This window comes from Ursus arctos, unplaced genomic scaffold (genome assembly GCF_023065955.2).
Source record: "Ursus arctos isolate Adak ecotype North America unplaced genomic scaffold, UrsArc2.0 scaffold_36, whole genome shotgun sequence".
In the NCBI taxonomy this organism is placed as follows: domain Eukaryota; kingdom Metazoa; phylum Chordata; class Mammalia; order Carnivora; family Ursidae; genus Ursus; species Ursus arctos.
Window position 1 is genome coordinate 9,446,407 of NW_026623050.1, and position 27,936 is coordinate 9,474,342.

At 39.1% G+C, this 27,936-nt stretch overlaps 2 protein-coding genes across 2 annotated transcripts in view; one reads left to right on the plus strand and one right to left on the minus strand.

Annotated features, from left to right (window-relative positions):
* Window positions 1–606: 606 nt before the first annotated feature.
* On the minus strand, window positions 607–14,610 carry MFAP1 (microfibril associated protein 1). Its single transcript, XM_026479840.4, has 9 exons — window positions 14,329–14,610; window positions 8,741–8,960; window positions 7,393–7,522; window positions 6,935–7,122; window positions 6,302–6,410; window positions 6,039–6,199; window positions 4,357–4,516; window positions 1,390–1,479; window positions 607–1,298 (listed from the first exon to the last, which is right to left on the minus strand). Exons 1-9 carry the CDS (start codon window positions 14,405–14,407, stop codon window positions 1,116–1,118), a joined length of 1,320 nt encoding a protein of 439 aa, XP_026335625.1. The 5' UTR covers window positions 14,408–14,610; the 3' UTR covers window positions 607–1,115.
* The window catches only part of WDR76 (WD repeat domain 76), a 53,318-nt gene continuing 39,987 nt past the window's right edge, over window positions 14,606–27,936 (plus strand). Inside the window, exons 1-5 of the mRNA XM_048218105.2 lie at window positions 14,606–14,742; window positions 16,170–16,604; window positions 17,221–17,622; window positions 24,999–25,091; window positions 26,704–26,759. Of these exons, the coding sequence (XP_048074062.1) occupies window positions 16,542–16,604; window positions 17,221–17,622; window positions 24,999–25,091; window positions 26,704–26,759 (614 nt within the window). The 5' untranslated portion in view covers window positions 14,606–14,742; window positions 16,170–16,541. The remainder of the gene's footprint in view (window positions 14,743–16,169; window positions 16,605–17,220; window positions 17,623–24,998; window positions 25,092–26,703; window positions 26,760–27,936) is intronic.

Genomic DNA, 27,936 nt, shown 5'->3' on the forward strand with positions numbered 1-27,936 from the left:
GGACTCCTAGTGCTCTGCCATGTGCATGGTGGTTATGTAATAAATATTAAGTGCAAAACCACTAAATTTAACTCTACTTTGATGTCATTACATTGCAACCTGGAGAACACTATACCCTCCTTGATATATATAAGCTGGGTGTGGAGGATACTGTTAAGTACTTGGCTTCTCCATTTCATGGGTCAACTTTTGTTCTAAATAGAGCTGTATTTTAGAGAGCAAAGAAAACCATACATATATCTGCCCATAGAGTAAATCTGGGAGCACTTAGAGTACAGCCTATCCAGCATCTTAGTTTGTTTCTGAGATCAAAGGTGATGATCAAAATGTGAAACACTCTGCCCAACAATTCTCTCCTGTCTTTTAATAGGTAGATTCTTGTCAGCCTGCAGATTTTATTTCCAGTATCATAAGAAACCTCTACTTTTAAAAAATTTTTATGGGAGAGAGAGCGAGAAAGAGCGGGGGGGAGGCAGAGGGAGAGAGAATCTGAAGCCGACTCTGAGCTAAGCATGGAGCTCTATGTGGGGCTTGATCCCACGACCATGAGATCTTGAGCTGAAACCAAGAGTCGGACGCTTAACCGACTGGGCCACCCAGGCGCTCTTAGTGTATGATTCTTTTATTTCTTGACACACACACATAAATGGATCAAAAAATATGTTCACTTAGAAAAACTGACTCCAACCAAAAATGCAAGACAGATATCCATGAGCTTAGATTTACTATAAGGTAGCGTTGTCCACTTACACGCCCATGTTTCTAACCCAAGCTAAGAGGCTGGAAAAAGAAATCTGGAATAGTCCCAAGTGAATCTGGGAAGGCAGAGCAGTGATGAAACATAAGATTTCTCAGAAATGGTTTTAAGTGGGGAGCCTCTGATCCTACCTGGATAGTGCTTTTCTGTGGGTTTCTCAGCATGAGTCCAAACCTCACAAAGCACCTTCAAAGACTGGATTGCCAGTATGGCAGTTGGTCCAATAGTCCTCCGGGACACAGTATGGCAGTAGGTCCAATAGGCTGGATACAGGGGCCATGTAAATAATGGTAAAAGCAAATCAAGGACCAGATGCTGAGACAGTCCCTTGTGTCTCACAGCTGGAAGTAGCTGAACTCTAAGTAGTTTTCCTCTTCTTGGCAGATGGCCGTTCAAATACATCTCGTACCCCAGCTGCCTTTTGTTTAAAGAACTTTGTGTTCTGGGCACTCTCTTGGCCCCATGCTGAGTCAAAAGAGGTGGTGTCCTGATCCACAAGGTGGGTGTACTTGGTGCGACCAGAGCGCCCGAAGTTCTTGACCTGATCAAGGAAGGACAGATGATGAGTTATACCAGTAAACATCAAGTCCTCAATACATAACTTTTCTCTCATGTTCTAAAGTACCCCATACCTGCATGACTTTGGGAAGAATGGTTTTGTTGAAATGATCCTCCAGGGTGGGTGCACTGAAATCTCTCTTGTATACTTCTTCATCCTCATCCTGTGAAAAGAGTCTTATCAATCTTGCGGTTTTCATTTCCCATATATTCAAACCACTAATTTATTAACCTCTATGACAAGGGATACAAAGAATGAGGGTACTGAACCTATTCAAGAGCTTACAACTAATTGAGGAGATGATACTCCTTTTTCTGTGTTTTTTTTCCTTCCTAAATGTGGACGTTTCCTGAAGGTTGGCTGTATTCTCTCTACACTCAGTATGTTCATTCAGTCATACGACTTCAACTCTGTAGAAGCCTCTCAAATCTCATCCTGAATTTTCTACTGCCCATTATATAGCTTAGCTTAGATATTCTGTTGGGACTTCAGACTCACATCTAAAGTGAAAATCATTTCCCTAACCTTTTCAAATCAGCCTCTTCCTGATTTAACTTCTTTTAATAGGACCAACATTTTCTCAATTATCCAGATTCAAAATTTACATAAACTTTGTGCATAAGTTGACACTTATAAATTCTAATTCCCTGGGTTATTAGTTATTCCCTAGAATCAACCTTATACATTGCCACCAGACTAATGTTTCTAAAACACACCCTCATACCTTTGCCTTGCTCAAAAACTTCCAGTGGTTCTGTTTGGTTAAATAAGCACAACTCCTCTATAGTAGTCCAGGTCAAATAACATATAGATGTAATCTTGCCATTTCCCTTTACAGATGATGCTTTTTGCCTCCACTCCTAGTCCCTTCACCTGGAATGTCTTCCTACTACTGAAGTCTATACATCTTAAATATGCCCTCCTTCATGTTATCCCTTTCCATCTCCTACAAAGTAAAACATCTCCCTCTTCAGAAGTCCCACAGTATTTTCACTCGTTCTTATGTCATAATATAGTATATATTTGCCTTAGCCCCATTTTTAGGTTGTAAGCCATCTGAGGGCAATAATTATATATCCTGTAGCAATGTCAAACAGTAGTGCTCTTGGGGCTCCTGGTTGGCTGAGCTGGTAGACCATGCAATTTTTTTTTTTTTTTTTTTTAAGAGAGGAAGAGAAAGAGGCAGAGAGTGGGGATGGGGTAGAGGGAGAATCCTAAGCAGGCTCCATGCCCAGAGGAGAGCTGAACATGGGGCTCGATCTCACAACCCTGAGATCATGACCTGAGCTTAAATCAAGAGTTGGACACTCAACCGACTGAGCCAGCCAGGTGCCCCTAGACCATGCAACTCTTAATCTCAGGGTTGTGAGTTCAAGCCCCACGTTGGGCTCTGCGTGGAGCCTACTTAAAAAAACGGGCGCACAGTCGGTTAGGCGTCTGACTCTGGGTTTCAGCTCAGGTTGTGATCTCAGGGTCGTGAGACTGAGCCCCACATCGGGCTCTGCACTCAGTTCAGAGTCTGCTTAAGGTTCTTTCTCCCTCCCTCTGCCCCTCCTCTCATGCTTGCGTGTTCTCTCTCTCTAAAATAAATAAATCTTTAAATCACCCCCCTCAAACCAAAAACCAGTAGTGCCCTTTACACAGTAAATGCTCAAAAGGTTATTTACTTAATAAACTATAAATAAAAAAATAAGTATAGAGAAGTTACAAATCAACATATTAGTAAAACTATAATGTTAAGATACAAATTACACATGTGGTGAAAGAATTAAAACAGTGCCATTTGGTTAAGGAAAGCTTTGTGGAAGAGCTGAGTCCTTCAACCAAACACACTTTTGGAGTATTCTCTTCAGCTACAGAAAGGCTTTAAAGGTAAGACAGTTTTTGTGAGATCTACTTTTCTCCTTGTTAGAGGCTGAGTCCCTCCTTTAATCTCAGAAGATATTTTAACTTCACTCTCCTTATCCAGATGAGGAGAGTTCATTCAGTGTGCACACCAAAAGACTTTTACATAACCCTTTCCTTATGTATCTTAGCCAGCAATGCACTGCTTCTCTGAGAAGCTTTTTAAAGCTGCTCAAATGTGTAAGCATTTGTATGACTTTAAAGCAATAAAGAAATAATTCATAATCTCCAATGACTCCAGTCTAGAAAACTACATAAGCTAGGACACTACATAATAAGCAAACATTTCGGCTGAGTAGACTGAAACTGATTTTGGAGGAGAGTAAGGAACCCTCCACTGAAGTTTAGATTTTACTGCTATCTATATTGAAAGGCAGGAATCTAGCTGCAGTAGGGATTTTTAGGGTTTGATATTATAGCATTTGAAAAAAATGAGTCTTCTTGATTAAAACTCGTGTAGCATCAGGTAGTAATTTAACAAACGACATGCTAGTACAGTAATAAAGGCAATCAATTCTCCGATTCCCTTTCCTGACATCTCTCCATTAACAAATTATCACTGGTATAATCTAAATAATTTGGAAGAAGTCCTCATCACTTAATACAGGGTTAACAGATTGCTATTCTGACCTTGGTCTTTACATGAAGAACAAAATCTTGATAGTATTACACATAATGGTTAGATAATAAACCATTTTTTTGGTTAGTTAGGCTTAGTCACTTTCTGTCAGCTCAAACTGAGGTGAATTAAATTTCTGCCTCCCAAATATTTGCATCAGTGAAATTTCTTACTCGTCTATGAATAGTGACATCTTATTAATTTTGGGGATTTAAACAGTCTGTACCTATCCATATAGTTCACTATCTATTTTTAGTTCCTCAATTCTTCTGTTACACCATTTTCTCCTGAGAGCTGGGGCCAAAAGAGAGAACAGTTGCTGCTACTTCTAAAATCCTGTTGCCAATGCTTTTTCCCATTGGGTTTATATTCTTCAAAGGCAAAAAGCAAATGAGAAAATGGACCATTGGCAAGTAGAAGTAATATCCCAGGACAGTTTATTCTTGGGGGGAAAAAAGAACTCAAAAGTTCTGAGTTATTTGTACAGCCCAACCTTCCCATTCCCTTTTCACTTACCATGAAGAAGGCACCCCGGTGATAATACTTCTGTAAGAACTTATATTTGCCCTTAACAGCTTTGTTGGTAATGACTTTGCCATTTGCCCGAAGCTCAGCTCGCCTCTCTTCCTCAGTCAGGTTTCGCATTCGTTCAATTTCTGCCTTCTCCTTCTCAAGCCTATGCAAAGAACGAAACTATTTATTAGTATCGTTTCAGCTTCAGAGAGACTCAAATTATCTGAATACAATGCAGTCCTCATCTCAAGGATTACTCACTTTATTTTATTTATTTATTTTTTAAAGATTTTATTTATTTATTTGACAGATAGAGACAGCCAGCGAGAGAGGGAACACAAGCAGGGGGAGTGGGAGAGGAAGAAGCAGGCTCACAGCGGAGGAGCCTGATGTGGGGCTCGATCCCAGAACGCCGGGATCACGCCCTGAGCTGAGGGCAGACGCTTAACCGCTGTGCCACCCAGGCGCCCCGGATTACTCACTTTAATTCTAGCCACTGCCTGTTAAGGAATTAGGATCAGGAGCCCAAAAAATAAAAAAGCTGAGGTGGTCTTCATTATTGCAAACTTCCAAAAGTTGATTCTAGCCTCTATAAGGTTCAGAAATACTATTACTGCTTGATTATGCAATATTAGTAATTCCCCTTCCCTAAAAAGCCTACTTGGCTTTTAAAAAAATCAGAATTTAACATAACTGTGTTAAGATTTTATTTTATTTTATTTTTTTTTAAAGTAATCGTACATGTACTTACATGTCACAAACTAAGGGTTACCATCATTAATTAGATTGCAGTGACTAACTCTTTTTGGGGGAGGGGGGTTACAGATCCCCTTTCTCCAGAAAAATAAAATACACATTAATTTTGTATACAATTTTAAAGGGTATGTGGACTCCTTGAAACCCAGGATATAAACCTTAGAAACTGCAGGCTGAGGACAGCGTTTTCTATTGATGGTTTCCCTTTGTAATCTGGGATTACCCTCTCACTCCTAGCAATTTTCAAGAATGGGTGATGCAGCTCAGAAATGATTCTGCTCTAATAATAGTGACTGTGGCATTATTTAAAGGCCACAAATTCTTCCCCTCAGAGTACGCATGCCCCTTTGCAGAAATGACATGTGAGCCTTAAAAGACCTTGCGTTTCCACTTTTGCCCTCTTGGAATACTGCCACGAGACTGTTATGTAAGAAAGCCAGTCTAGCCCACTGAAGAAGTAAGGCTGTCTAGCATTAACTATTGGACATGTGAATGAAGCCATTTTGGACACTCTAGCCCAGCCAATCCTTCAGCTGGATGCAACTGCATGAGAGAGCCCAGGTGAAACCAGCAGAGGAACTGCTTAGCCAACTCGAAAACTGTGAGGAATCAATTGTTTCAAGTCACTAAATTTTGGATTGGGTTTTTATGCAAGAATAGATAACTGGTAACAGTGAATAACATCTGTGTGTCTACTAAAAAACTGCAGGGAGTATCAGCTGGCACTCTATCACAGAGAAACACTGACAAAGTGTTTCTTTTCCCTGATTTCATTGTAATAAGCCACATTCCAATTATGGAAAACTCACTTGCAGCAACCATAAAGAAAGCTGGAACGGAACTCACAGGCAGTGTTGAGCCTCAGAGCTACCCTACTAGGAATCCATCCCATTACCGATACTAATCTCTAGGTCCATCTTATTACTCACGCTTCTCGATCTTCTCTGTCCCTCTTGATTCTTTTTAGCTCCCGAACTTTCCATGCCTCATATTCTTCCTCATCATTTTCATCATCAGTATTGAGAGCATCCAGTGCAGCCAGGGACCGCTTGTTCTCCTCCAGCTCTTTCTTGGTCTCCTCTTCTACAATCTGGGTAAGGAGAACAATTCACCTGTTGGATTTCCTTATTTTCCTCAGACAAACCTAAATACACTCCTTGCTGTGTGCAATCCTCACAGCCACTCCCAGTACCTTGAGTGTATACTTGCGCCTCTCCTCAGCCATGCGTTTTGCTTCCTGCTCCAGCTCCTTCTGTTTCAATGCTTCAGCCTCACGTTCTTGAACTGTTACTCGGTCCTTCCTGCAACACAGAAGTCCTGTTAATTGCCCAAAGCCCTCAGAGTGGAGCTCTCTGTCCTCTAACTCAAGTCCCATCCAAATCAGACAAAGCCCAACAATCACTGGCTCTATTTTTTTGCAAAGAGCCAAAACTGGGAGTCATCGCAGGTATTCAGAGCATTAAAACTCCATTCATCTTTGAGAACTGCCTGACGAGCAAGAACCTGCTGGACTGTAAGTAGCAGGATTTCTCGCCATTAGGAAAGCATTAGGAATTCACTCTTCAAGTTTAATTTTGTGCTTTATAGGACCGTGGGCAGATTACATGCTCTTTAACTGGAAAGGGAGATGTGAAAACAAACTCAGGCTCTCTGTTAACACCAAGATATTCCTCAGCAAATATTCTGTACAGGTAGGGAACTGGGCAGAAGACTTTCACTCAGTGCTGACATTTCAGAAGAGCATGAGATAAAAAAAGAGGCTTCTATCCTTAGACCTGGCAAGTAATAACTATGTGGATTCAGGCCTGGTTTGTGAGATACTTACTTTCGAATGAAGACAGGTTTAAGGCGAGGCTCCATCTCATCTTCACTGTCTGTGTACTCTTCATACTCAGATTCTGATTCTGACTCCTCCCCAGAACGTCCCTCATCTTCCACCTCCATGACTTCCATCTCTTCATTTTTTCTCTCCTGTGCTCGTTGACGCATCATGCCACGGCGCCGCTCTATTTCCTATCAAGTCACATGTCCAAGTCAGTCAGCCCAATGACCTGTGCTCTAAGGCAGCTTTTTATTTTCCCCTCATCACGTTTAACAAATTCTGATATGAGTAAATACAACTTACATCATTTACTTTCAATTCTATCTCCAACAAATAGGGAACCCTGGATCAGAGTTCTGCCAGAAGCAGCAAGCTTGTTGCCTTTGGGACCTCAACAAAGGAGAACAGGCCCCAATTTTTTCTTAGGCCTAGAAAGAACTTCCCATTTTCCTTTTTTATACCTCATCATCAATTTCTTCCTCTTCTTCCTCACTGCTATCTTCTCGTTCCATGCGCCACGCATCTCCTTCCACTTCTGAGTCACTTTCTCCTACCACTTCAGGTTCCACTATTTTCCGATGTCGGGCCAATCTGAAAAACAGCATCTTCAAGTGTAACATCAATATCACAAAACAGAAAGAGCATCAGCCACATTTCCTTTGTCGTAGAGCACCTGGAGGTTACATTTGCTTTTATTAATACTGAGGTCTTGACAGGGGGAAACTGAGATGCAGGCAAAAGAAAATAATTCAAAGTGTCAGAGCAAATAGTCAAGTTGGACTGAAGATGTTAGATGCACGCTGAGGCATAATAAGGCATTGCAACAAACATGGGTGCGCTGGGATTGTTTTAGAGCTCCAAGTAGTTCAGTTTCAACATTAGATTGCACTAGGTTTCTTTTTAGTGACATTGTATCTTTGTGAAACTGGATTTTTGGTGGCTGCATAAAAAGCAAGTACTGCATGCAGATGAATATGGAACAGGAAATGAGTGACAGTGCCAATCTGATTCCAAGGTTTGAGAAGTAGTCAGTGTCCAAAAGGCACACAAACCCCACTAAGTAATTATGATTATGTAAGAATGAAAAAAAACGTGTTTTTTTTAATGTGTATTATATTTTTCAAATGGCTTTAAATGTTAAGATAGGACTATTTGTTGAATTATTTGGATCTAACTACTTAATAAAATAGACAGACCTGTGTAGGCCTAGGGGCTCCCTGAGAAAATTCCTGAGACAATATGAACTGTGAAAGTTTGGGATCTCTGGTCTACTTTGTATGGTAATGTCTCAATCAACACACAACATACGAAATCCTTCATTGGGAGGCTCCCTTTCCTACCTACCTGAGACCATTCATTCATCAGGCCTTTTTTTCTACTTCATTGGTATCATTTCCTCTCATTAGCTTTTAGGATAAGTGAGTGAATTAAATCAGTTTCTCAAATTTTAAGACCCCTTTCAGTCCCCCAACAAACCAACCAATGGTTTGTGTTTTCTAGTCCCTTAGTGAGTTAATTAGGGTCTTTGGACCAGAGGTAACCTGCTGTTTACTCGTTGCCACTTGCTGGCTGTATACCTTTGGTCATGTTATCTTCCTGATCCCTTTGTGCCTCAGTTTCCTCACTTATAAATTGGGATTAATAATCTATACCTCAGAAGGTTATTGGGTGGATTAGAAGAATTAGTAAATGTACTTGGAACAGCGACTGGCACATAGTGAGTACTGTGCAAGTATTAGCTATTATTGTTGTTGTTATTAACTAACTTGTGGGGGTTTAAGTCCAGGGAAACATAACCCTAGTCATTACCTCTCTTCCACATCTTCACTAATACGGTTCTGCAAACGCCGCAGTCGAGGGTCACTGGATGAATCCTCCTCCTGTTCCTCAGGCTCTGCTTCTTGTTCTTTGGCTTTCTTAATGAACTGAAATTCTTCATCCTCCTCATCTGAGGACTCCATAGGGGCATAGTCTGGCCTCTTTCCCGACACATAACGTTTTACCTTCACTTTCTCCATGGAAATCTCACCTGGGTGATAAAGATAACTTATTATGTTTCAGTAGCTTCTTTCCCAATGTCCTTCAACCTCTGCCATTGCAGGTAGAGCCCTATACTCCTCGTAAACAAGAGTTCAAGCAGGAGAAGAGAGCCACTATCCAACCATCTATTCATTTAATAGTGTTTTCCCGCCAAGACCAAGTCATGGGAAGCCGTTCTTGTGAATACCAACACCAATGATTAAGAAGGCTAGCTTGAATACAATGAAGTGGAGGAAGACAGGCAGTGAAACAACAGAAAAAATTCCCCCGAGACAGGCAGACTACATCCATCACAAATTCATGCTGTTCCACCTCAACCATATTCTTAAGAGAATTATTTGTAACAGTCCCAGCACATAAGGGTGACTTAAGTGGGAACAGAAAATTAAAATGCTGCTCAATCCCTCTTTTAGTCCCTCTGGAATTTTCCATGGCAGCCTTTATATCACCATATAACTCATCCTCTAATCGTACCTACTTCTACCTTTTCTTTTAGCGTATGTGCTATCAACTTGCAAGATAATGTCTCTCTCTCTCTTTTTAAAGATTTTATTTATTTATTTGAGAGAGAGAGCAAGTGAGAGCGAGCATGAGCAAGGGGAGGGGCAGAGGCAGAGTCAGGCTCCCTGCTGAGGACCCTGGGAACATGACCTGAGCCGAAGGCAGCTGCTTAACCGCTTAACCGCCTGAGCCACCCAGGCACCCCAAGATAACATCTCTTTTACAAACAGTAACAATTCCCATGAATAAAGTGAAAACTAACCAAAACATTTTATAAGATGAATATAATTTTGATAACCAAACTGGACAGTTCAAAGGAAAACTTTAGGTGAATTTCTCTTAATAAACATACATAAGTACTAAATAACATAAGGGCAAATTTATTCCAGCAATGTAAAAGCTAACAAAAAAATTCTGAGCCATCATGACCTCAAAGGATTTATTAGCTCAGGACCACAAGGATGGCTTAAGTTTAGGAAATTAATAGGGGAAAATGTAATACACTATTTAAAGTTTATATATTTAAAGTCACATAATCTTAACAATAGACACAATAATCATTATGCTTAATGATAAAATATTAGAAACATTCCTTTAAAAACCAGTGGGCATCTTTATGTTGTCCCTATCACACCTTCTAGTCAACATTTTATTATGGTTCTAATTAGGACAATAAGAAAAAGGAGATGGGGCATCTGGGTGACTCAGTTGGTTAAGCGTCTGCCTTCGGCTCATGTCATGATCTCAGGGTTCTGGGATTGAGCCTCACCTCAGGTTCCCTGTTCAACGCAGGGAGTATGCTTTTCCTTCTCCCTTTCCCCCACCACCCCACTCGTTCTCCCTCTCTCTCTCTTTCAAATAAATACAGTCTTAAAACAAAAAAGAAAAGAAAAAGACATAAAAGAAAAAGAAAGAAGAAACTGTCATTACTTGCAGACTATGATTACCTATGTAGAAAATACAAGATAACAGGGGCGCCTGGGTGGCACAGCGGTTAAGCGTCTGCCTTTGGCTCAGGGCGTGATCCCGGAGTTCTGGGATCGAGCCCCACATCAGGCTCCTCCGCTATGAGCCTGCTTCTTCCTCTCCCACTCCCTCTGCTTGTGTTCCCTCTCTCGCTGGCTGTCTCTCTCTCTGTCAAATAAATAAATAAAATCTTTAAAAAAAAAAAAAAAAAAAAAAAAAAAAAAAAAAAAAAAAAGAAAATACAAGATAACAAACAGGCAAGCTAAAAAAAGAATTCAGGGAGAACGCTAAATAAATGGTGGATAAAAATAAGTGTACCTATACATTAGCTACATAAATTAGAAAATAAAATTTAAAAATACTATTTACAATAGTAACTAATCTACAAGATACCAAAGAAGAAATTCAACAAATGATGTACAAGGCTTTTCAGAGGAGAAATATATAATTACATTGGAAGATACAAAAGATCTAAATAAATGGAGAGATATATAATATTCAAGTATGAGAAGATGGCAACTGTGTCCAAGTTAATAAATGCATGACCTAGAACTTTAATGCTGTTCCATTAACAGTTGTCCCCAGGCTGATTCTAAAATCACATGGAAGAATAGGAGGCCAAAAAGAACCAAGACAGTTCTGAAGAAAAAGGTGAGGCTGAAGACTTTAACACACTTCACCAAAGAAGATACGCAGATGGCAAATAAGCATATTTGCTTCAAATCATATGTTGTCAGGGAAATACAAAATAAAATGAGATACTATTGCACATGTATTAGAATAACCAAACTACTGAGCTCTGACAACACCAAATGCAGGCGAGAATATGGAAAAACAAGAACTCCCGTTTGTTACTGGTGGGAATGCAAAATGGCACAGCCACTTTGGAAGACAGTTTGGTGGTTTCTTATAAAACTAAGCATACTCTAACCAAATGATCCAGCAATTGCACTCCTAGGTATTTACCTAACAGTGCTGAAAACTAATGTCCGCACAAAAACTAATGTCCACACTGATCTTTATTTCAGCTTTGTTCATAACTGCCAAAACCTGGAAGGAACCAAGATGTCCCCTGCTAGGTGACTGAATAAACTATGGTATGTCTAGATGATGGAATATTACTTAGTGTTAAACAGAAATGAGCTATCAAGCCATAGTAAGACATAGGGGAAACTTACATACATATTACTAAGTGAAAGAAGCCAATCTGAAAAAGTTATATGCTGTATGATTCCAAATACATGACATTCTGGAAAAGGCAAAACAATGGAGACAGTAAAAAGATTAGTGGTTGCCAACGGTTGGGTGGGGTGAGGGATAAACAGGCAGGGCACAGGATTCTCAGGGCAATGAAAATACTGTGTGTGCTACCATAATAATGGATGTATGTCCTTATACTGTATTTGTCTAAACCTATAGAATACACAATGCCAAGAGTGAACCTTAATGTAAACTCTGGACTTTGGGTGACTATGATGTGTTAATGTAGATTCATCAATTGCAACAAATGTTATCACTCTGGTGGGGGATGTTGATAATGGAGGGGGATATGCATGTGTGGGGGCAGAGGGTATATGGGAAATGTGAACCTAAACCTGATCTAAAAAAATAGAGTCTCAGGGCACTCGGGAAGCTCAGTCGATTGAGAGTCTGCCTTCAGCTCAGGTCATGATTTCAGGGTCCTGAGATCCAGCATCGTGCTCCCTGGTCAACAGGGAGTCTGCTTCTTCCTCTCCCTCTTGCTCAAATAAATAAATAAAATCCTGGGATGCCTGGGTGGCTCAGTTGGTTAAGCATCTGCCTTTGGCTCAGGTCATGATCCCAGGGTCCTAGCATGTAGCCCCACGTCGGGCTCCCTGCTCCGCAGGGAGCCTGCTTCTCCCTCTCCCTCCTGCTCCCCCTGCTTGTGCCCTCTCTCTCTGTCAAATAAATAAATAAAATATTAAAAAATAATAATAAAAAGCAGTGGCGAATAGATGGGCTAGTCAAACAATGGAACAGTAGAGACAACTGGTTAACCATAAGATAAACAGTAAAATTAGATCTCTAATCCCACACACACACAAAATTCCAGATGGATTAAAGACCCATGTGTGAAAAACACATCTTAAACACTTACATCCCTACTGGATTATAAACTCCTTAAATTAGATCTGTCTTGCACAATTATGTATTCAATCCTATTTAGTATATACAAACACTTAGATGATAGAAAATAATTATAATTTGAATATCTATGATCTCGGTATAGGGAAGGATTTCTTACACAATAGACAAAACAACACAAGCTATAAAAGATAAAATTGATAAACCTGATAACACTAAAATTAAAAATGACTATGAAACAGAAAACTCCACAATTAAAGTGAAAAGACAAGCTAAAAAACCAAAACAAAACAGGAAGAAGATGTGACAGATTTGGGATGTAGAAAAACTAAGTAGAAAACAGGTAAATGACAAAAACTGATAATTCAGAGACGAGAAAACCTGGACAGCTAATAAATGCATGAAAATGCTTAGTCTCATAATAATCAGGGAAATGGAAATTAAAATGAGATATTTCATAATTAGATTGGGTGAAATTTAAAAATCTGATACAACCGAGTGTGCAGATGAATATACAGGAAAATACAAACTTAATGCTCTTACAACCCATTGTGGAAAGCAATTGGAAACAGTTACGTTGATGATGAACTTTTAGAAGTTTACCCTATAGAAATTCTTACACAGTGCACTCAAGAGACACATTTAAGAATGACAACTACAGGTGGTGCCTGGCTGGCTTAGTTGGTGGCGCATGTGACTTGATCTCAGGGTCATGAGTTTGAGACCCACCTCTGGCATAAAGATTACTTAAGAAAAAAAAGGGACAACTATAGCACCGTTTATAATAGAAAAACAACAACAACAACAACAACTGTTAGTAGGAAACAGACTGTGGTTTAATTATACAATAGAATTTATAAGTAGTTACAATGAATGAATTAGTGCTATATGTATCAACGGATACTTCTCAAAAGCCACCCTGAATTTAAGAAAAAAGGCAAGTTGCACAAGAATAGGTACAGTATATTAAAAAAGAAAAAAAAGCTCATATTATTTTCCAAAATCCTTCCTGAGAAAAGGGACTCTTCAGGCTAACCCCCCAAACATGTTGTTCTTTCTATCTGCACTGGAATCCTACTTATCCTTTAAGGATCAATTTATATGCCACCTTCTTCAAGAAGCTTTCCTTGATTACCTCAATCTGAAGAAATCATTCCTTCTCTACCTTTCCACATCATTTGGTTTATATCACCTATGTGACAGGAATCGCACACCGTTTAGAATGTACCTCTTTTTACATGTCTCACATCTACAACAATATGAGTTCCTTAAGGTTAAGGGCACTGCCTCACACAAATGTGTATTCAACTTAATACTGTCACAGCGTTGGATGAAAGGAATAAAAAAGTTTAACGAGACACGGTTCCCGTCTCAAAGACGTTATGAACTTACGATGCAGTAGAGGGAGACAGACACGTAATGATAAGAGTTATAAAAGCAGAAACAGACTGCTATGGATAACAAAAGAGGGACTGTATCCCCCACAACGCCCTGCAAAAGCTGGCATTCACTATGTTTATTAGTCTAATTAATCAGTGGAGGCCCAGGGAAGAGGGATGCTTCTTGCTGTGAGGGCAGGAGACGAGCGATAGGAATAAGACGCGATAGAAGTGGGTTTTTTCCCCCCTCAGGCAATGCGATCGGGTGCGAGTTTGATGGGAAAAGTCGAAGAAATTAGGGGGCAGGGTCTTAAGGGTCGGAGGGCTGGGGTGGTCTGCTGGGGTAGGTTTGGAGTATGCTAAGGAAGAGGTAAGATCCGACTGGAAAACGGCTCAGCACCGTACCTTTCTCATTGCGAACCGGGACGGCCCCAGCCGTAGACTGAATGGGCGGTTGTTTCATGAGTGCGCTTGGGACCGACATGTTGATGGCAGCGGCGGTGACTCCCGAAACTTCAGTGATTCCAAACAGCTAACAGCAACAACGTCAACGAACAGAAAAAAAAAAAAAAAAAGAAATCCCTCTTCTCCTAGAGGAACTGGACACCGCTGCGCGACAGACAGAAACACCACTTACGGCTGAGCTAGAAAAACCGGAAATATGCGACCAGAGGATTGTGGGATTGTGGGCGTCGAGTCTGTTACCGCGCATGTTCACAAGCGGCTCCAGCGTATTCAGTCTCTCAGTGCTTGGACGTCGCTTCTGGCGGGAAATTGCTTCCCATTGGGCTTTGCTGCTAAGATCCTGTGGCGACGCAGGTCCGAATTACGGGGTTCTTTTGTTAGCTTGGTTTGAAGCTGAGGAAAATGGGATAGTGATGAATAAGGAATTAGGCAGATAGTGAAGGGTAGTTTGTCCAGACAGTTTAAAGCTCAGAATTGGAGTTTAATGAGAGCAGAAGTCCTGCTAATAGCACCCGATGAGCTCAGTTGATGAGGCTGAGTGGGTTGTGGTGAGAGATATTGTTGGTCACGCGAGGACAGCTGGTGGTGATTTAGGCCATTGCCATGAAAAAAGAAAAAAATCCCCCAAGGAGCCTGGAGCAATTCCTGAAGTCAGAAGTGTGCTTTTTGGCTTTCCAGTTTTTCAGTTTCTCAAGACCATCTATTAAAACATTCCTGGCTAGACAGTGTTTGTATATAAGTACATGAGTAATTATTAAGAACTTAATGTGTTTACTGTGCTTAGCTCTCTAAGGAGTATGGAATATTGTTTAAAGGCTTGAATTTTATTTAAGAAGTCTTCTAGGGCTTCGTAACGGAAGCAGTTACAATTTACTAGATGGGTTTGTAAAAAAAACAAAAACAAAAAACAAAACAAAAAAACTGGCTTCCTGGAAGTCAGAGCACATTTGACCATAGAAAGGGTTTCATAAGTGTTGTGGTAGGGAGAGATGGGACAGCATGAACAGAGTCTTGAAGTCCAGAAATAACATGGGATATATTAAACACTGAAACGTTTGATTTTATCAGTAATTTTTGAGTCAAGGAGTGGTGAGTTTGGCAAGAATCAGATCATGGAGGACCCTGATGTTACTGTTAATAAGATTAGTTCTCAAATTATTTCACCTGTGTTATGAAATTGGGTCTAGGCTGGGAGAGGAAATAAAATTGGGCAAATCTTGAGCAAGAAACAGTGGAGGACCCATGTTACTAACCAGGGGAACAGTTTTGGGCTAGAAAGAAAAGGATCTTAAAAATTAGGTAGAAATTTCTATTTTGAATTTAACAGCTCCAAAACCATGCTGTCCAGAGGGAGTAAATATGATGAGAAAACAATTGTTTTGACTCAGGGCAACCTAGAGAATAGGGGGGAAAAAAAGCTTAATATGGCTGTGACTGTAAGAAATACAGGGCACTAAAATCTTATTTGTTACCTTGTGATACAAAAACGACTTGATTCATAACTTTCCCCCAGCCTTTGGGCTTTGTAAGGCCATCATTAGGATCTTAGTTAACTGGTGGTCAGGTGATGAGGTGAAATTTAAACAAGCTTTAAGTTATCAGCTCTTGAAAAAAAAGGAAAACGCTTTCCTTTCTAGGAAGAAGGTAATATGGTAGCCATAGGGCATAATTTTCTGGTAGTGAGACTATAAGGAACAAGGAGGCCCAGGTAAAGGCTGCCTGTTAATTTCGATTTTCTAGCCTATTCATATGGCACCTAAGTGCGTCTGAATCTTTTCTAGGCTCACGTTGCAAGACAAGGTGGTTTTTTCTCAGCAGAAGCGCCAGTGTTTTTCAAAGCGAGATACTGGCATGAGCAGCATCAAAAATACCAGGATCTGAGGTAAAAATGTGTGTTCGGTCCAGTCGCATCTCTATAAAGAATTTGTTTGGGGTGAGGCTGGTGCGCTTGACACGTACCAAGACGACCGTGACGCCCGCGACGCCCGCGTGCCCCTCCCCCTCCGGCCAGCTGGCGTCAGAGCCCGTCTGAGCCGCCCGCCCGAGCCGCCCGCCAGACCCCGCCCCAGCCCCGCTGCTCCTCCCCTTCCCCCTCCCCGCGCCTCCCGCCGCAATCTTGGCGGGAAGACGCCAGCTGCTAAGCAGCCGAGAAGATGTCGGGGTCGCGAGCGGGCAGCGAGGAGAAGGTGGGCTCCAGGCAGCGACACCAGATGAAGGTGAGAAAGGCTTGTTGCTTTCGGGTGTGCTCCTGCCTCAGTGTTCGTGAGGCTTTGCCGGGAGGGCACGAAGACTTGGCACCCACCGCCTCCACACACCGGAACTAGTTTCCGCTCCTTGGGGCACCTCTCAGCTTAACGGGTTTTTCGGCGGCATTTCAAAAGATAATCGGGCATCCCGGCCCCGTTTTCCTCAATGGAAACTCGGCCTTCAGCGTCGGGGAAGGTTATTGTCAGTAACCCCAGAAATAGGGGCAGGATGGGATCAGGGACTCTGCATTTGCCTTTGAGGCAGTTATTGTCGGGTTCCCACTCTGGGGTCAGAAGCTGACAGTTGGGGTAGTCTCCTCAGTTACGAACGTAGTGATTATTTTTATATTATTATTGGTTTGCAGAGTCATGGGTAAAAAATGTACCCAGTATAATAAATAATTAAATTCAGGTTAATGAGTTAAGTATCTAGATTTTGGTGGGGAAAAAAGTTCTCTTACAGGCTATCAGTTTGGATTTATGTTTTCGCTATGAAATAGGAATTAGATTTATTTACACAGACCTGTAAGAAAAGGCATAGGATCTGGGATTCTAATGCTTTCTTTTCTTTTCTTGACCTGAATAGGTGAATGAATGTAAAGAAAACCAAAACATCACTTGTGTATCTCTGAGACCAGTACAGACTACAGTTTTAGGAAAAATACCCAAGGTGTATCTTGTTCCCTTTTCACTCAGTAATTACAAGCCAGACCAGCTTAAGTACCCCAAATCCCTATTGGATAAGAAGTCTAACAATGAAGTTGCATGTAAGAAGACTGAAATAAGGAAAACTTGCAGAAGGATTTTAACCCCAAGGATGGAAGGCACATCTTCCAAGGCAGAATCCACTCTGCAAAAATCATCCTTAGATGTTTATACTGAAAGTAACAAGCAACAACACAAGAGCACTTCGGATACAGTGATTCTCAGTGTTGATATGGAAAGCAGTCAGGATCTAGACAGTGATGAAGATACCACACCAGGCCCGGTAAGAATTTAATTACTAGCTTATTCAAATTTTTCTCATTTTCAAATTTGAAGTTCTGATAAGCTAAGGTTATCCAGGGTATATATATTTTTAATTGAAATTTTATTTTTTGAATGTTGAACACACAACTTCCTTGGTTAATTTTGCTCTTGGTTTTGATTTGTCAAGGAGAGGATTGACTTAATCTTCATTCTATTTCCCTTTTTCTTCCTCTCAGTTTATTGCAGATATTTTTGGGTTTACTTACACTTCATGGTGTCTTGCTCACCTTTACATATTTATGCATAATATGCCAGAAGAAGTTGGCCTGTGGGACATACGGCATTTGAGTGACCCTTGATACAAGGGTAGGAAAATCATCATTAATTGATTAATATAGCTGGATAATATTTCCTCTAAATACAAAAAGGAGAAAAATGATGGAGTAGAGAAGATACATGAGAAACATTAGTTCTATTGAAAATAATAGTTTGAATCAGTTTAAGGAAATAGGCATCTAATTTTTGGACTTCTGTTGCCTATCAGGAATGCTGTACTTCATTTAAAGTGACAAATTTTGTGTGACAATATAAAACCATACCACATGTTAAAAGTTAATGGAGCAGAAGATGATGATAGGGGAAAGGGAGATAGGATAATTGTGGTGGTGGTCTTTTGAAATAGGAATTCAATTTATGCTTTACTGTCTCAGAGGACCTTTGGTAGGACAGTGTGGGTAAGTCATTAGTGCATTAGACTGGGGGTTGAAAGATTCTGAGTATATGAGGCTAGTGTGCAGTAGATTTTATTTTTTAAAATTTATTTAAAAGTTTTTAAAATTGTTTTTTAATTTTCATTGTAGTTAACATATAATGTTATACTAGTTTTAGGTATACGATATAGTGATTCAACATTCTATATACTACTTGGTGTTTATCATGATAAGTGTACTTTTAATCCCCTTCACCTATTTCACCCATCCTCCCCACCTCTTCTCTGGCAACCATCTGTTCTCTGTAGTTAAGAATCTGTTTCTTGGTTTTTCTCTCTCTTTTTTCCTTTGCTTGTTTGTTTTGTTTTTTAAATTCCACATTAGTGAAATCCTAGGGTACTTACCTTTCTCTGACTGATTTCTCTTAGGGTTATACTCTCTAGCTCCATCCATGTTGTTGCAAATGGCAAGATTTTATTCTTTTTCATGGCTGAATAATATTCCATTGTGTATCTAGATATATATGTATCCTTTTTCTTTTCTTTTTCTTTAAGATTTTTTTTATTTTTAAGTAATCTCTATACCCAATGTGGGGCTCGAACTTACAACCCCAAGATCAAGACTCACACACTGTACTGACTGAGCCAGCCAGGCACTCCCCAGATCTTCTCTGTCTATTCATCTATTGAGATTTTAGTTTGATCTAAGGAAATAGGGTCAGAAATTAGAACATTAGGAATAAGTACTGAAGCTAGTCAAGCAGAGTCATACATGCACAGCATATATGTAAGTAGGATAAACTGAAAGATCTAGCATCTTTTTTTTTTTTTTTTTAAGATTTTATTTATTTATTTGTCAGAGAGAGAGAGCGAGAGCACAAGCAGGGGGAGCAGCAGACAGAGGGAGAAGCAGGCTCCCTGCTGAGCAAGGAGCCAGATGCATGACTTGATACTAGGACCCCAAGATCATGACCTGAGCTGAAGGCAGAAGCTTAACCAACTGAGCCACCCAGGCATCCCAAGATCTAACATCTTTAAAGGACATTTCATTCTTTTCCTTTTCATTAATTATCTTTTTGGAGCTTTATGGTACCATACTTGAAAAACATTTTTATGGTACCATGCTTGAAAAACAATATTTTATTTATAAGCTTATTTCTTCCCCACGTGAGGGAAGGCTTTGTCACGTCATAGACAAGTGTTGTGGCCTGTAAGTCGAGAATTTTAGGGGCGCCTGGGTGGCTCAGGCGGTTAAAGCATCCGACTCTTGCTTTTGGCTCAGGTCATGATTTCACGGGCGGGTAGATTGAGCCCAGCATTGTGGCTCCGTGCTTAGCGTGGAGTCTGCTTGAGATTCTCTTCTTCTGACCCTCCCCCACACTTGCATTCTGTCTCTCTCTAAAATAAATAAATAAATCTTAAAAAAATTTATTCTATTTTCTGGGAAACTTGCTAAATTTTATCTCTCAGCACTTTTATTAAATATTTTAACTTCACAGGGATGCCTGTGTGGCTCAGTTGGTTAAGCGTCTGCCTTTAGCTCAGGTCATGATCCCAGGGTCCTGGGTTGGAGTCCCCCATTGGGCCTTGCTCAGCAGGGAGCCTGCTTCCTTTGCCTGATGCTCCCCCCGTTTCTGCTCTCTCGCACACACACTCTCTGACAAATAAATAAAAATCTCTAAATTAAAAAAAATATTTTAACTTCACAAAGCATTTTTTAACAGTTTTAAGTTTTGAGAACATTTTGGGCTTACAGAAGATTTGGAAAAATAGTACAGGGAATTCTGATATTTCTTTCACCTGGCTTCCTCTTGTGTTAATATCATCCATAACCATAGACCACTTACCAAACTAAGAAATTAACCTTGCTACGATAATATTAACTGAAGTACAGAATTAATTAGGATTTCACCAGTTTTTTTACTAATGCCCTTCTTCTGTTCCAGTATCCAGTCTAGGATTGCACACTGCATTTAATAGCCATGTTTCTGTAGTCTCCTCCAATCTGTGACAGTTCCTCAATCTTTCACAACCTTGGCACTTTTGAAGAGTACTGAACAGTTATTTTGTGTAACGTTCCTCATTTTGGGTTTGTCTGCCGTTTTCTCAAAATTAGATTAAGGTTTTGCATTTTTTGGGAAGTGTACCACAGAAGTGAATGTGCCCTCCTCAGTGCATCATATCAGGGTGTACTTGATATTGATACATTTTACCGGTGATGTTGACCTGGATCACTTGGCTAAGGTGGTGTTTGTGAGGATTCTCCAATGGAAACAATATTTTTCCCTTTGCAATTACTAAATATTTTGAGGGAGATAATTTGAGACTATGCGTATATCTGGTTTCTGTCATCAAGCATATTTTTTTAATTGAGATATAATTCACATAACATAAAATGTACCATTTAAAAGTGTACAGTTCAGTAGTTTTTAGTATATATACAAGAATGTACAATCATCCCACTATCCAGTTTCAGAACATTTCTTTCACTATGAAAAGAAACTTGTACCCTTTAGCAGTGACTGTCAACTCCTCCACCTCCCTAACCCAGCCCTGGAAACCACTAATCCACTTTCTTTCTAGATTTGCCTATTCTGGACATTTCATATAAATGGAATCATATGATATGTAGCTTCTTTCATCTAGCTTCTTTGACTTAGCATAATGTTTTCAGGGTTCATTCATGTTGTAGTATGTATCAGTACTTGATTCCTTTTTATGGCTGAATAACATTCCATTGTATGGCTATACCACATTTTGTTTATCCATTCATCATTTGATGAACATTTGGGTTGTTCCCACTTTTTTGTTTATGAGTAGTGCTGCCAGAAGCTTTTGTTTATGAGTTTTTGCTGAACATATGTTTTCTGTTCTTTTGGGTATATACCTAGGAATGAAATTGGCTGGGTCATATGGTCAACTGTGTTTAACTTATTGAGAAACTGTCAAATTGTTTACCAGACTGGCTGTACCATTTCTACATACCAACAGCAATGCATGAAGAGTCTACTTTCTTTACAGCCTTGCCAATACTTGTTATTTATCTTTCCTAAAAATAAAAAAAAAATTGATTGTAAAATACACAACATAAAATTTAGCATCTTAACCATTTTTAAAGGTACAATGTAGTACTTTATGTTGTTTATTTACATTGTGAAACCAGTCGTCAGAAATCCTTTCATCTTGAAAAACTGAAACTATCCCATTAAATAACTCCCCATTTCCCTCCTCCTGCCATCCCCTGGCAACTACCATTCTACTTTGTGTTTCTTTGAATTTGACTAGTGTAGGTACCTCATTAAAGTGGATTCATGGTATTTGTCTTTTTGTGACTGGCTTATTTAATTTAACATAATGTCCTTAATTATTCACTTTTTTTTTTTGATTAAAAAAAAATTTTTGAGGGTGGGGTAGGGGCAGAGGGAGAGGGAGAAAGAGAATCTTAAGCAGGCTCTATGCCCAACATGCAGCCCAACCCGGGCTCAATCTCACAGCCCTAAGAGCCTGAGCTGAAATCAAAAGTCAGACCCTTAACCAACTGAGCTACCCAGGCACCCCCCAACCCCTAAGTTTTTTTTTATTAAGTAAATTCTAGGGCCAATGAGGGGCTTGAACTCACAGCCCTGATATCAAGAGCTGCATGCTCTACCAACAGAGCCAGCCAGGTGCTCCTTGTCTTTTTGATTATAGCCATTCTAGTGGGTATGATGTGATGTCTCATTGTGGTTTCGATTTGCATTTTTCTAATGACCAGTAATGTTGAACATTTTTACATGTACTTATTGGCCATTTGTGCTTTGGAGAAATATCTTTTTGAGCCCTTTGCCATTGGAAAAATTAAGTTGTCAAGTTTTGTTTTGAATTATAAGAGTTCTTTTCATATTCTGGACACTAGACCCTTATTAGATACATCACTTGCAAGTATTTTCTCCTATTTTTTGTACTTTATTTTCATGTTCTTAATAATGTCCTTTGACAGACAAAAGTTCTTACTGATTTTATTTTTAAAAATTATTTATTTATTTGAGAGAGTGCATGAGAGAACAAGAGAGAGAGACAGAGCAAGTGCACAAGCAGAGGGAGAGGCAGAGGAAGAGGGAGAAGCAGAATCCCCACTGAGCAGGGAGCCCAATGCGGGGCTCGATCCCAGTACCCCAGGATCATGACCCAAGCTGGGGGCAGATGCTTAACCAATTGAGCCACCCAGGCGCCCCAAAAGTTGTTAGTGTAAATTTAATTTTTTTTGAGAGAGAGAAAGTGCACACATGTGAGTGGGGGGAGGGGGGAGTGGCAGAGGGAGAGAGAGAATCTCAAGCAGAGTCCATGCTGAGCACAGAGCTGGATGTGGTGCTTGATCTCACAACTGTGAGATCATTACCTAAGCCAAAATCAAGAGTCAGATGCTCAACCCACAGAGCTCTGCTGTTATGAATGGTGTTGTTTTCTTAAAATCGTTTTCTGATTGTTCATTGTTAGTGTATAGACATATAACTGATTTTTGTATATTGATTTTGTATCTTGAAATTTTGCTGAGGTTGCTTATTAGTTTTTTGTGTGAATTCTTAAGCATTTTCTATGTATAAGATCATGTTTTGGCAATAAAGATAGTTTTATTTCTTCCTTTTCAATCTGGATTTTTTAAATTTTACTTTTTCCCAATCGTCCTGTCCTCATTGTCCTAGAATCTCCAGTACAGTGTTGAATAGAAGTAGCAAAAACAGACATACTTTCTTGTTCCTGAGCTTTAGGGGAAAAGCTTTCAGTCTGTCGCCATTAAGTATGATGTTAGCTGTGAGAAACATCTATTTTCAAAAAACTTTTATCTCCAAGTGATTATAAATGCATAACAATTTGCAGAAATAGTACAGAGAGGTATCATGTACCCTTTACCCAGTTTTTCCCAGTGGGTACATCTTATATAAACTATACCACAATATCAAAACAGGGAAATTCACATCATACAAGGTATGTGTATAATTCTGTATCATTTTATCACATGTTGGTTAGTATAACTATCACCATAATCGAGATACAGAACTCTTCCATCTCCACAAAAATTTCCATTGGGCTCTTTCTTTTTTTAAATTGATTTTAAGTAGGGTCCAATGTGGGGCTTGAACTTACCACCTTGAGATCAAGAGTTGCATGCTCTAGGGACTGAGCATAATATTTGTGTGAGGAAAATTTTTTATTTTGGTTGAAGTAATACATGTACATCCGCATTTAAGTCATATAATTCCACATATGTATATGTGTATATATGGACACACAAAGGTAATTCCATATGTACACACATATATATGCAGAAACATTTCAAAACACCCAGCAATTTTCTGCCACATACTTCTTTGTTTGTGATTGCTGCTGCCCAATAGATAAATTATACTTTCAGCCTTTTTTAGCTTTTATCTCTTCCATATTATCTTGATTTAATATGGAAGATGAAGACTTGTTCAGTCATGCTACACCTTATACTATAAACATGTGTCCACCCACTCCTTTCCCTTCTCACATTCTTGCTAGGCATAGCCCAAGCTCTAGCAGAGTTGTAGCAAAGAATATATATTTTTTTCATAAAACATTTCCTGAGCACCTCCATCTTCTATTTCATTCTGGACTGTTTAACCTTTTCTTGGCCTGCCTTTTACCATTTTCCTTTGAATTTCTTTTATCTTTTATCATTCCTGTGCTGGAACTTCTGTACCCTGGATACTGTCTTGGATTTTTTTTTTAGTTTATTCTCTTAATTTGGATGAAGTGTAGCTTCTAGCTTCCTCAGGAAAGATGTAGGAGAGGTTTCAGACAGGTTACATGTCTGAAAACGTCTTTATGCTGTACATTTGATTGATGGCTTAATTGGATCTAGAATTGTAAGTTGAAAATAATTTTTCCTTAAAATTTTAAATACTCTTCCATTGTCTTCCAGCTCCCCTCAATATTGAAAAGCGTCAGTCTGATTCTTGCTTCTTCGTGATCTTTTTTCCTTATTTGTAAACTTTTTTTTTTTTTTTTACCTCACTTGTCTCAGGTGTTAAGAAATTTTGTGTTGTATGTAAGCTTTGGTCTTTCATTTGTTGTGCTACATACTCATTGGGCCCTTTTAATCTGGAAATTCATGTCTTTAGTTTCGAGAAACTTTCTTATTATTTCTCTGTAACTTTCTCCTCCATTTTCTTTGCTCCTCTTTTACCCCTATTAACTATTAGTTGGATATTGGACCTCCAAGCTTGATTCTCTGGTTTTATTGTCTTTTCTGCCTGTGCCTTTATCTCTTTTGCTGTTGTTCTTTTATCTAAATTTCCTTAACTCTTTGAATGAATTTAAACTTTTCTGTTACTGATTTCTTTCTCTTTTTGTTTAATAAAAAGATGACTGTGAATAATGGTATAATTAATGACCAGTAGGAAGTAATTTGCTATTAGGTTACACTACTTGACTTCTGATATGTCATTTGTTATTTAATTGGGAAGCCACATAGATATCTTGTGATTATCCCAAATTCAAACTCTTACACTCAGTATCCAATGCAGCAAAGGTTGTGTGTCATTTGGTAAGATAGCATGTAATGAATAGAGCAGGTGCAATTTGAAGGAAAGTATACATTTGAGAATTCAGTACCTAGTTTTGTGAGTGCTTTTGCTATGGATCATGCAAAGTAACAGAATTTTTTTGGTGTAATTTCATAGGATGAATTTTCAGGATTATCACCGTACGAAAGGAAGAGACTGAAGAACATATCAGAAAATGCAAACTTTTTTGCTTCTCTTCAGTTGTCTGAGGTTTGTGTGGAATTTCTAATTAAGAGCAAGATGCCATTCCTCTTGCCAGTAGGTTAATAAAATAGTATCAGGTTTCATATATCAGGTAAGGGAGGGTAAAATTAGGACTGAGTTTTGCATTTAATAGGAGGAGGTTACCATATTTTATTGATTCTAAGACTTTTTTTTCATTTTAATGTTTTTGAAATTGACATCATAAAACTATAACTGACAGTTTTTCCTTCCTTTTGTTGGTGCATAAGATAATGGTGTCTTATGAACGGTTGTCTTGGATTCAGAGAAACAGGGTATGTTCCAAATGGTTGCTTTACCTCTAAAGGATAAAGGAGAAGTAGGAGGAATTGGCTGAGGAATGTGTGGTATAGGAGTGAGAGGACAAGCGCTTTTTTTAAAAGTCCTTTTCTTTTAAAGATTTATTTATTTATTTGAGAGAGAGAGTGCACAAGTGGGGGTGGGGGAAGGGCCAAAGGGAGAGGGACAAGCAGACTTCCTACTGAGCAGGGAACCAGGCACAGGGACCCTGGGATCATGACCTGAACTGAAGGCAGACGCTTACCTGACTGAGTCACCCAGGTGCTATGTTTTGTGTAGTGAGCTTTAAGGATAAATAGCCAGGGGTGCCTGGGTGGCTCAGTTGGTTGAGCGTCTGCCTTTGGCTCAGGCTGTGATCCCGGGGTCCTGGGATCGAGCCCCACGTCGGGCTCCCTGCTCAGCAGAGAGTCTGCTTCTCTGTCTGCCTGCCAGTGCCCCTGCTTGTGCTCCCTCTGTCAAATAAATAAATAAAATTTTTCAAAAATAATAGTAAATTCAGAATCTTAAAAAGGATAAATGGCTAGATGTATGCTTATGTTTTATAATCGTTATAACTAAACGTGTAATTTACGTTGTGTCTTCACACGGTGGGTAAAACTTCTGTGTGTGAGATAGCCCTTCAGGAGGGTATGTGATATTTTCTTTCAAAAGGTAGCAAGCCCTTGGCTCTATTAAATAATTACTTGATTTTTTTGATTACGCATTCCCAAATATTCAGCATGTGTTTGCATCTTGAGGGAAGGGAGGGTGACTTAATATAAGGGACTAAATTGTTAAGTCACTAAAAGTTGAAAATTCATCAGAAATTTAGACAAAGTTATCTCTGATTTTGATTTTAGTTAACAGAAATTATGATTTGATTTATAGAAGTATAATACAACTTTTCTGGAAAATATTAAAGTAGAATTGCCTGTAGTAGAAGTTAAACCTTTTAATTTATAATAGTACATTTGATTAAATGTTTAATGTTCGGTCATGTAAACTCACTAGCAACCTGGTGCAAGGTATCGGAATGTCAGTACTTTCTGGTACCTTGTCAGAATGTCAGTCAAGACCTGAGCCCAGATCAAGTTGATGCTTAACCAACTTAGCCACCTAGGTGCCCCAGTCCTTTAGATGGTATTATTTACTTGCTTTTATTATTGATGGTATATTTGTCTCATGTACGTTAACCAAGAGCAGGTATCATATCTTAAGGATCTTTATTTCCTATGTAGATCTTAGTTTAGTGTCGATAAAGCAGCGTACTTACTATTTTATAAGGTAGTATCTTTACATGTATGTTTTGTGTATTTTGCAGTCAGCTGCAAGGCTCCGTGAAATGATAAAGAAGAGGCAGCCTCCTGAATCCAAAAGGTAAAAGATTTGGTTTACAATGCCTATACCACAGTGTATTGTTGACTTATTTATAATTTGAAAAAATGGTTACCATGGTAAAATAAGAGACAGAAACTGTAATCTTAAACATGTTGTTTCACATCTTCATGAGCTTTTGGTGTGGTCGGTGTCCTGGATTTTGGCCATTCTAATAAGTGTGTATTGATATCTCATTGTTCGTTTAATTTCTGTTTCTCTGATAACATGAGGTAGAGCATCTTTTCATATGCTTTTTGCTGAGTATATGTTACTTTGGTGAACTGTTAAGGTCTTTGGCCCATTTTTTAATTAAGTTGTTTGTTTTTTATTGTTGAGTTTTAAGAGTTCTTTGTATATTTTGGGTAACAGTCCTTTATCAGATGTGTCTTGTGCAAATATTTTCTCCCATTCTGTGGCTTGTCTTCTCATTCTCTTGGTATTGTCTTTTGCAGAGCAGAAGTTTTTAATTTTAATGAAGTTTACTTCATCAATTTTTTCTTTCATGGATTGTGTTTTTGGTGTTTTATTTTAAAAACCATTGCTGTATCCAAGGTCAATAGGTTTTCTCCTATTGTCTTCTACAAGTTTTATAGTTCTGCATTTTACACTAGCTGTGTGATCTATTTTGAGTTAATTTTGTGATGGGGTAAAGGCTGTGTCTAGATTGATTTTTTTTTTTAAATGTGGTTGTCCATTTGTTCTAGTACCATTTGTTGAAAAGATTATTTTTGCTTCATTATCTTGCCTTTGCTCTTCGTCTAAGATCAGCTGGCTCCGTGTTCCATTCCATTGATTTGTGTATTCTTTCATCAATACCATACTGTCTTTAAAAACAATAACAGCTTTGAAGTAAGTCTTGACATTGGGTAGTCAGTCCTCAAACTTTGTTCTCCTTCTTCAATATTGTGTTGGTTATTCTGTGTTTTTTGCCTCTCTGTGTAAACTGTAGGATCATTTTGTCAGTATCTACAAAATAACTTGCTAGGGTTTTGATTGAGAGTACATTGAATTTATAGATCAGCGTGGAAAGAACTGACATCTTGGCTATCTGTAAACATGGAATATCTCCATTTATTTAGTTCTTTGATTTTGTTCATCAGAGTTTTGTAGTGTACTTCATATAGATCTTGGAAATATTTTGTAAAACTTGAACGTAAGTATTTCATTGTATGGGTGC

Excerpts from the sequence above, each read along its gene's own strand:
- MFAP1 (XM_026479840.4), bottom strand. The coding sequence starts at position 14,407 with ATGTCGGTCCCAAGCGCACTCATGAAACAACCGCCCATTCAGTCTACG. Across the intron at positions 8,961-14,328 it reads CCCGGTTCGCAATGAGAAAG|GTGAGATTTCCATGGAGAAA; the intron begins GTACGGTGCTGA and ends TTTATCACCCAG. Across the intron at positions 7,123-7,392 it reads AGGAAGAAATTGATGATGAG|GAAATAGAGCGGCGCCGTGG; the intron begins GTATAAAAAAGG and ends GTGACTTGATAG.